General features: G+C 41.9%; 1 protein-coding gene across 1 annotated transcript in view; it reads left to right on the top strand.

The window, feature by feature from the left end:
* Positions 1 to 327: 327 nt before the first annotated feature.
* Positions 328 to 10,600, top strand: part of SAMD3 (sterile alpha motif domain containing 3) — a 32,163-nt gene continuing 21,890 nt past the window's right edge. Inside the window, 4 exon segments of the mRNA XM_028510522.2 lie at positions 328 to 416; positions 644 to 747; positions 1,412 to 1,607; positions 4,631 to 4,738. Coding sequence (XP_028366323.2) covers positions 400 to 416; positions 644 to 747; positions 1,412 to 1,607; positions 4,631 to 4,738 — 425 coding nt within the window. The 5' untranslated portion in view covers positions 328 to 399.

Genomic DNA, 10,600 nt, shown 5'->3' with positions numbered 1-10,600 from the left:
AATACAGTTCTAGAACTGAATGGAATATACTCTTATGGGAAGAAAGGAAAGACTGAGAAATTTGGCCCTACTTGCCCGCTCTTCCTAACCCAAAGCAATCAGAAGAGGCTACAAGTTCTTCTCCAGCTGGGGAGCAGCAAGGGGTTAACCAGTCTTGGTTTACTAAAAGTATCTTTGTCAGGCTTTTATCTGATTCTTCCTCCCTTCCTCCCCTCCCCTCCCCTTTTGTAAATGTCAACCACTTCCTGATGAGCCTAGTAGTGGTGAATTTCACACCTTTCTTTTCTTTGTGAAAAACCCTGGGTGTTAATGGTACAGGATTGGGTACCATTGTAGTCTCTGTCTGTTAGTAAAGCCGAGGGTTGCCTGTGGAAAAAAGTAGGTGAAGAAATTTGAGAAATGAGACCAGGAAATAGGTTCAAATTGGTCTGGTTTTTCAGATGAGTTTTTGTTTTATCGGCAACTTTTAGACCTGTATTCAGAAAACAGTAATTTGAAAGAAGTTTAGGGTTAAGAGTTAAAAAAGAGTCTGCCAAAGGAAGGAGCTGAGATTAAAGAGCCAACTGGTAAAAAATAAAAAATAAAATAAAACAACAATCAGAAAGAAAAATTAAAGAATCCTTCTCTGACTTTTACTCTGCAGGTGCATTTATTTCCAGGACACAGCAATGGAAGCTTGGTCAGTTAACCAAGTGTGCAGGTGGCTGGTGGAGGAAAACTTAGGAGAGCTAGTTCATAGGTTTCAAGGTGAGTTGTTTACACTTTTTTAAAAATGGTAATTGAGCAGCATAGCTATTGAGTGTCCTTTGTTATTGACAATTGCTTTTTGTTGCGTTTTGCATGTGAGTGTGGATGCAGAGTTGCTGCTGTGAGGAGCTGGCATTTCTTGACTGACGGTGGCTGTGTGCATTGATGTAGCATTCACAGGAGAATGTATTTCAAAAAGAACTCAAATAAAATGAAGCCTTAAGAGTTACTTAAAATATATATTTGATATTATTTGATACTACTTCTGTCCTTAAATAATGCAGCTCTTTTTTTGTGTAGTGCTGGACTTACAAGGATTTACAAGTATGGAATATTGCCTGGCAGGTGCTATTAGAAATAATGTCCTGAGATTTCTTTTCCTTACAAAAAACAATGCCTGTTAGAAAGAGTCAGAAAGGAGGAGGCGATAATATGAAAGGAATAAGATTTTATTGTGACTTTATACTTTCTTAGCTGCAAACATCCATTTGGAACTGTGCAACATCAGTGTTCTATCTTTGTTAAAAATACGTAACATTTTATAACCTCAGAGGACAAGTTTAGATGATCCTTTTAACACCAGAAATAGTTTTCTTTCTTGGCATGTTCTGTTTTGCAGAGCTTTCCCAGGCAGGCATATAGAAACTTTTTTTCTTTTTCCCAGAGGAAGAGGTAAGTGGGGCTGCTCTCCTAGCACTTAATGATCGGATGGTTCAGCAACTGGTAAAAAAAATTGGGCACCAGGCTGTTCTGATGGATTTAATTAAAAAATATAAGCAGAAGAGTCAAGGACCGAAGTCCCCTGGAAGCTCTGGAGAAACAGCCCCCGTCACGCAAGCAGCAGCAGCCCCGGAGTACATGTAAGTGCGTTCATGCATTCCTTATCTTCCACACCCGCCATTTGTAGTTCAAACCTCTTTGAAAATTGCGTCCATTTTCAACTAGCTTACATGTACAGTATTCCTAACTGCTGTATAAAGAACACTTTTTGCAAACTCTTATAAATCAGGATACATTTCTTTAATGTACCACTTTTTAAACACTAATTCCCAGTTGTTAGTGTAGTCCTGTAAGCCAGGAGTTCCTCTATAGGAAGCTCTGTAATGAGCGGTTGAAATGCTCATACAACATGAGTGGAAATGGATCCCCCTTAGATCTTAAAATCAGGGTTTGGGAAAGGCATCTTTGCTGCTCCTTTGCTTTTCCCTAAACGATTTATTTATGTATGTGTATGTTTATTTGCCAAGGATTCCTTATAGTAGCTCATTTATATTCCCTAGAGGCCTATACAATACGATTTACTAGAGGCCTTCACAATATAATTTGCTAAAGACTTTTGCTGTAAGGACTTGCAATTTCTCAAGAGTCTTCTTGGAATGCTGAGTGCTATGATAGTATCCCACAAAAATCATGTAGAAAAATGTGTGGTGACTTTAAAGTTTAGAGATGTTTTCACTAGTTTGTTTGTTTTATCACTGACTTTTGTAATGAAAAGGAATGGTAACAGGAATTTTAAAATTAAAATATTCGTTTTACAGATCTGTGCCCCAGGATCATTTCAGACATTCTGATTTGGTTTTTCCCTATTCTTAGACTTTTTGCAAGGTTTCTAATGTTAAATAATTGCTGCAGACCAATTATTCATTGATTTTAAAAATAAGATTGCCCAGTCAGGGCACATGCCTGGGTAGCAGGCCGGGTCTCTGGTGAGGGGACCATGAGAGGCAACCACACATTGATGTTTCTCTCCCTCTCTTTCTCTCTCACTTCCCCTGTGTTTAATAAATAAATAAATAAATAAATAGGTTTGTGATGTTTGTTGAAATCCATTCTGTGTGTTTACTTCAGTTTTTCAGATTATATCTGTACTAATATATATTTCTGTCTTGTTGTCTGATAAGCAATATAAGGTTAGACCTGGATTAAATAACTTGATTTCTAGAATATTTGGATATTTGGGACATGGAGTGGATGGGTAGGCATGAATGGATGGTCCACAGTTGGTCTGGAGATTCTACCATCTGGTTTATTTGAAGGATGTCTCCTAAACATTGTTTTGACGAATCCACGTAAAAGCCCAGTCTTCGTAAGTGACTTTCGATGACGCTCCCACTGCATGTTTCCACTCCTTTCCAGCAACGGGAGGGTGAGAAACTATTTCAAATAGAGCTCAAAGTAGTTTCCCGGCATTCTTGGATGGCCTGGACTTTGAGCTGGAAGTTCTCCTCAGTGGACTAGAATCTCAGTACAGCTTTAAACACAACCTGGCAGAAAACAGACAGCCTTGTTTCCACTGCAAAACAGTTTGTAATGTTCTCTAGTAAATGAGAACCAACTGGACTGCGGGGAAATCTGGGCTTCACTCCTGGTTCTTCCACTGCCTTGGATTGATTATGTTAAATAGTGACATTCCTGCTGCTGCTTCTGTAGGCTATGAAAAGTGATGGAGTACCTAATCCCACGTTAATTCACATTGATGTGAAGAGTATCAAAATCTTCAAGAAAAGTCTCTTCCCCCATCTCAGACCAGCATAGTCTTGTGTTAACTATTACACACTGCTGACCTGGTTAAGAAAGCTATTTTCAAAGGTAGCCAAGACTTGAAATGAAACATGGGTTGTCCAGAGATCAGTGAGTGAGGGCTTTTTGTTCTACCCAGTAAGTAGGTGACTCATTTTAAGGATTATATTGTCTTGTATTCAAGTTAAATTATTCTGGTGCAAACCCACAATTGCAGGATGGCTTATTAGTTATATTTGGTTAAAGTGCATATTGGCTTATTTGCTTATTGTCAAATATGTTGTCACTTGACAAATATATTGTCACATGGGAATCATAATAGAAGAATGAGAATATGCAATTTACTTAAATTCTTCCAGGAAGTGCTTAATAAAGGTGGGAAACCTGGTGTAGTAGAAAGAACCATGAAGCTAGGTATCAAAATAATGGACTTCAAACCCCTGTTCTGGCATTAGCTACTCATCTCACCTTGGAGAATTGCCTGACTTTCTTAGTTTCAACTGTAAAATGAAGCAAATAGAATAAACGATGCTTAAGACTCTTTCTAAAGAGTCTATAATGGCATTCTACATCGGAGAGTGCAGATGGGTTTCAACTTGAGTGCATATTTCACTTAATGGCTAATGGTTCACTGGTACCCTGTTTTGAAAAGGATTTGTAAGCCGCATCTGGACTTTAGCATCCTGTTCAGATTTAGGCAAATGCTAGGAATCTATAATAGATAGAAGTATTTGCACTTGCTTTTTGGTTCTTATTCTTGTTGAAGCTGGTAAAAAAATCAGTGAGCAAGAAGTTGAAAAACAGATCAAGTTACTGGGTAGCTCATGGTAGTGAGCGAGTTGCTTTTTCCTTCTGGGCTTCAGGGGCATCTCAGAAAACAAGGGACTTAGTGGGTGTGGTTCTGACATCATGATCTCACAGATGATAAAAAGCCCCCCAGAATGACAGAGAGTGGAGAAGGGATCTGACATAGAGTTCTTTCTCTATCTGCTGGTTTGTTTGTTTGTTTGTTTGTTTTTGCCAAATAAGAGTATTAACCAATAAAAGTAACATTCTATTATCACCATCATTTCATAAAGGAAAGGATTATCTTACCACCACTTGTAAGTATGACTGATTGGTGAAAATAGCCTTGTGAACTGGCACCAGTCTACCTCCTGGTACGAGTGAACTACTGAGGGAGATGACCCCAGGGCATCTTCCCTTCAGTACTTAGTCATGACTCTGAAGCGGGTCTTGGAAGTAGACATTGATCATATGTTTACCATGGGCTGACCCGCCTGACCCTGAGAGCCACCATGACATCAGCAGTTGGAGCTCCTGTTGACTAGTCCCTGACGCAGCTTGTCTTTCTTGGTGACAGGGATGAATGGTCCTCCAGTCCAGCCAACCATGGGGAGCAGACGAGAACTGTCCATCCCGCAGAAACCCTTGATAACGGACTAATTGACCCCAGAGTGCTGAAACAGAGGTGGGGCTGCCAGCTTCTCAACATTTAAAGCCGAATGATAATATTTGTCTTTGTGTTTAAAGGAGATTTCATGCATTTAAATGTATTTGTAAGTGGAGACTTTTTATTTTCTTAGAAGATAATTTTTTAATCAAGTGATGAAGATATTTGGTAAAAGGTGAAAGTTAAATTTTCTGATCTTTGTGTTGGAAAAGTGAAGTTTCAAATTATATTATGCATCTTTCAAGTACACATTAGTGAGGAAAAAGAGTGCTTTCGCTGTTGTAAACTGCCCAGGGTGATTGGCAGTGGGCACAAAGATAGAATTTATTCAGTGAATTATGTCCTATAGCATATGCCTCTGGAGGAGTCTTTGTTTTTGTTTTGAATTTTGTAGTTGTTGTTTTGGCCTGACCGGCCCTGATGGGGGCACAGCCTCGGTAAACATTTCCTTGTCCAGTAATGCTCCTTTACCCACGGTGCTGCTTCCCATATTTTTCTGTTACCTTTGAAAAATAGCAAATGAAACATTCCAGAAAGAAACAATTAATAAGTTTTCAATTGCGCACTGTTCTAAGTAGTATGATGAGTTGTTGCATTATCCCACTCCATCCTGCCTCGGATGTAAGTCATCCTTTTGTCCAGTGTCCCGCTGTCTACCCGTCTCTTAGTTAGTTAGTGGTCCTCTCAGTTTGTAGATGGACTGTCACAGTACTGCAGTGCTTGTGCTCAAGTAACCCGTATTTTACTACTAGAATTGTTCTACCTTATTATTAGTGTTGTTAATTTGTTACTGTGCCTAATTTATACATTTAAGTTTAACCTAGATATGTATGTGTAAGAAAAAAATAAAGTCTATATGCAGCCTTCTTTGGTACTATCCACGGTTTCAGACATCACCGAGAGACTTGGAATGGATCCTCGGCAGATAGGCGGGACTACTGTATTCTTACAGTGGGTTTAAGTGATGTAATATTTCCATATATGGGCTCCATGGAAACAAAGGAAGATCTAGAGAACCAGACCCCAGAATGCGGTGTTCAGACAGTCCTGAGAGTGATTATAAGGAATGTGGTAGGCAGCCTACACGGCATTTCCCAGCCACTGGGCCTGTGTGGTTCATGCATCACTCATAATAATGGTTTCAGCCACTGATGAGGAAATGCTTTTCCATAAAAGTACTTCCATTGAAAGGAGAAGTGCTGGCTCGAGTAGGAGAGTAACTGGGTACTAGACAAGCCAAGGTTTTCACAAATCCTTGGCATTATTATCTCATTTAGTCCACACGGCAGTCCTGCAGAAGGGACATTATTTTGTCTTTTTCATAAATGAGTAAAATTGAGACTTAGGATGGTCAAGGGGCTTCTCTCTACTCTTCCTAAATGGGCCATTCTCACCTCCATGCGGTTAACCACCCTCGGGTGGAGGGGGCCGGGGGGTAGAGGGTGGTGTTAGCTAAGGGAACCAAAGGCATCAGCCTCAGGCCCCAGCACCCCATGGGTGCAGGGGAGAGCTGCACCTTTGATCAGGCGTGTTGCAAAATGGGCATCTGGGCCTTGGTCTGTGCTGTTCTTTCTGTTCTCTTTCTTCTCCATCAGCTTCAACCTTGCACTCTCACCCCTGGGCACCAAGGCCCGAGCTCCTCAAGATCTCCCAATGTCAGGGCTCATCTTCCTCCATGCCACTGGTTCCTCTTTGGGGTGGGGAACAAGAAGGTGAAAAATGATGGCTTATGTGAGAATCATTTCCATTGTCTTTCTGGTCTGAACTATGGTTCAGAAAATGTAAATGCATTATTTTGGTGGCTTCATCAACCTCCTTTCTGCTCGTGGGTGCTTGTAGATTCTGAGTGCTTTCCTGTAGTGTGGCTAATGCAAGGGGAAGAGTGGTTGAACTGGTTACACTCCATCCTTGGGAGGTTTAGCATAGACTTTAGGAAGTTACTTTAAAGATATGCAGTAAACATTTGCTGCCTCAATTCAGGGTGAGGGAGTTTTAGCAAAAAGCAAGCCTCAAAGCAGCCTAGGTACAATGCAGGCCTGATTCCCCATGGGAAAGCTGATCCATGGGTTTGGCTTCCTGTGTGTCGGCTTGCGCCTGTCAGTTTTCCAGGAGGGCTGAGCTACATTCACCACGCCACTTGCAATGGTTCCCTATAAAGAGAAACTGGAGGGTTTGGAACCCAGAGTTGATACTGCCACATCTTTCTAATTGTAAAGTCTCCCTTAACCCATTTGACCACCTGCTGCCCATATCTATCCACAAGCACTTCAGAGTTAAACATGTCTAAAAATGAACTCATGTGCCCTGACTTCATATATTTGGGTGTAAGAACCACAAATCCACTCTAACTTAACACAGCAGAGTTCATTGTAAGAAAGGGATTTCATAGCACCAGGAACTGGTGCTGGGAGGCCAGGGTGGAGCTGCCGCTCCTCAGGTGGAGCCAGGCGATGGCCATCTCTGCCTCTGTTCTGCTTCCCTCGTCTGCGTCATTCTCCTGCTTCTCTCTGGAGGATGGGTTTACTCTTGTCCTCAGGGCTGCCCTGGACACCTCAGACTGGTTGGCATGCTGTTTCCTTCCTTTTATCTACTTGCTCATCCTTGAAGGTTCTGCTCAAAGTCCCTCTTTCTGAAGCACTTCTATTACATTGCAGGCCAGGCAAGGACCCTGGTCTTCTACATGTGGTCTCTTTGCTTTATCTGTAAAACTAGATCAGGAAAATGAGGACTTTAAAGCCTGCCATCCCTCATTAGACCGAAAGCACCTCAAAGACAAAGACTATGCCTTTTTGTCATTGTAAGCACAGATCTGCACAGTCTCTGGCACAGAGAGGTTGAACAGGAGTTTTTATATTGAGCTGAGGATATGTTAGCCAATGAAAAACAATATATCTTCTTGGGACAGGATAAATATTTGAGTATCATCAGTTTCTTTTTGGACCTCTTGATGCAATTCATATTAAATATACTTTTTTAACAGAGTTAAATTCTAGAGTTTATAAGCCACTCACACATAACAGGCTATAGAGCTGATGGTGTTTGGCTACACGTTTTTTATGAAGCCAAATGCTCTCCAGGGGCAGGAAGGAATGGATGGTGGATCAAGAGCTGGCTTTAGGGTCCCACGCACCTGGGTTGGAATTCTGATTCCTCCAAATGCCTACCACATGGCCTCTGCACATCTTGTTTAGTAACACCCACTAGCATATGTAGTCCTTGAGTCCAAACGATATAACAAAAATGCAGCATTATTCTTGTGATATTACAACAGAACCACTGGGTTCTGTTGTTCTGGGTTCTATTGCCTGCTGCCGATAAGAATTGTGATTCCCAATGCCAGAGCCTTATAAAAAGAAGAGAAACTTGTTCAAAAGTAATACAGGTTTAGAATAATGGCAGAATTCTGCCATTAAATCTTACTCCCTTTAAAAACAAAAGAAATACCCACAAATGCACAGTCCTGACGCACCTTGCCAAACCAGGCCAGTCAGAGGTACTGTCTCTCAGGAAAAGAAATAGGAGTCCGTAGCTTAGCTGGACAGATTCCCATCTATATTCTTGCTTTTTCCAGTTGTCCATGCTTGGCTAATGAGGCTCTTTCAGTTAATTCAAAAACACATTCTCACTGTAGGTTGGTGGGGGTTCTTCGGCTGCTACATGGTCAAGAAGCCTCTCCTTCCCAAGCCACATGATCCAGAGACAGCGTCACACGGGTGCTACATCCTACTCATTTCTAATCTGTGGTTAACAGCCCCATATGGCTCAGAAAGAGAGAGAGGGCGCCTACTCAGGGCTCTCCTCCTCTCCTTCCAAGCCACGTGGTCCAGCGCTCCAGCATGGCTAAGAGAAGGAGGGAGCAGTTGTTCTGGCACATGTGTTTAAATCCTGGCACAGATCTTCCTCTGTAACCCCATTTCCAGCTCCTCCTACATTGGGTTACATCCGCTGGCACTCTAGTTTCTTCTGCCTTTCTCAGCTGCCATTATTAGTCGGACGAGCTTTGTCCCTCGATGCAGAGCTAACCACTCTCCTGCTCTCCTGTAGGAGCAACAAGCCCGTCCAGCTATGTCGCAGCATGGGTTAGAGTCACACCCATCTCCCTGGCTCTGAGCAGGAACAGCTGTATAACATCACTAGAACACTGGCCAAGTTCTTTAGATACACAAGGTAACTCTCAATGGCCCTGCTCTGCTCCCCCTAGCCCCCAAGCAATAGCTGTGGGGTTTTTTTTCCCATTTTGGGAGACCTCTAGCTCAGCATCTTGTTACAATACCTTTTCCTATGTTCCCTAAAGTGAATATGTGCTGTCCACCCAGATTATTTGTAGACAAGTAGAAACAGAGGTTCTAGAGACAAAATGTTCATCTGATTTTGGCTTTTGAAAAGTCTCTGGTAAAGGTGTGCGTGTCCCGATGGGTGAGTTTCATATCCCAGGGAAACCCCAGGGTGCTGTGACACAATGCCGTCTACTGAATTGCTTCCACGCCCTTCCTGGATGGAAGAATTATAATGTCTCATACGAAACATGTATTGGTGATCCATTGAGAAGAGATTTTTTTTTGCAATGCTAGTCTTTATTTTCCATCCGCACTATTTAAAACTTTTCATTTCTCTTTTAGTCCAAATAAAGCATGAGATCAAATAAGCAGGTAGAGATTTCCTAAATGTCACTTTAAAAACGCTTCACTTGAACTTTTAATAGATGTGTGCAGATGTTTTGCTTCTGCCTTTGGGCATAATTATAAATTAGTCACAGTTTCACGCATATTTAAAAGTTATGCTAATGACATTTTTAGTGTCTGGCTACTGCTACAAAATGCTAGAGAATGATCTTATCCATCTGTCTACGCTCGCTCAGTGAGGCCGATGTCAGTGGGTCAGTGTGAGGTGTCTTGTTTGCAGGTGTGATCCTAGATGCAGCTCAGTCGCATGTGCATCTTGTCCAGCACAGATGACACGCACTAGCCTAGTTACGTTTCCATTGGTGCACATTCCAGTTAGTTGTGTGATTACTCCTCTCGCTTCCTGCACGTGTGTGTCCTCTAGAGATCCAGGGCTCTGGGGGTGGGGGGCTGCGAGGAACCAGTCTGATTCACCTTTGCAGCGTATGGCAAAGAAGAGGTGATCAACAGGTTTCCATTACACAGAGGGAGAGAAGCATACCATGTTTTCTGTGGCCTCATCTAAACTGAATTAAATATACTCCCTTTGACTTTGACTAGACCCAAATGAAGTGAGGAATATAGGCTAAGATAGAATTGATAGTTCGGTTCAGTGGAGGATATCTTTGGACTCAGCCAAGGAAGAGTTGCTGAATTAGAGAAATTCGGTTGGCATTAATGATAAATAATTCTCCAACTCCTGCCCCTTTCTATTAGATCCAATATGAAGTCTTTAAAGAGCTCCAAAGTGAGCTTGATTTCTAATCTGCTTTTCCCATTTTGTTCAGTCTAAAAGTTACTGAATATACACCATGAGCCAGATATTATTTAGACAGTGGTGGGATTTAGACAGGGGATGCAATTCAGTCCTTGCCCAGGGGCACTCAGAGTCGAGTAGACAAGACAGATATGTAAGCTGATAATGGCAGTATTAAGAAAGTATACAGAAATGGAAATGCACAAGGTACAGAAATAGCCTAGAAGAGGGAGAAATAAGGCTTTCGGGAAAGTGAGTATGGAGAAGGCCTCGGGGAAAAGCTACACAGAAACTGAGGATTTTGGAAGGTGATGAGAAATTCATTGAAGGAAATAGGGCAGGAGAGAATAAGGACATTCACAGCAAAGCGAACAGCAAGTGCAGATACCAAACACCTGAAACAGCACAGGAGATTCTGTTTGGAGTACGTACTTTTGGAAGTGAGAGGTAGAGGCAGAGGAG

This window comes from Phyllostomus discolor, chromosome 4, assembly GCF_004126475.2.
Source record: "Phyllostomus discolor isolate MPI-MPIP mPhyDis1 chromosome 4, mPhyDis1.pri.v3, whole genome shotgun sequence".
NCBI lineage: Eukaryota > Metazoa > Chordata > Mammalia > Chiroptera > Phyllostomidae > Phyllostomus > Phyllostomus discolor.
Note: the sequence above shows the minus strand (reverse complement) of the source record. Positions and strands in the feature narration are given on the sequence as shown.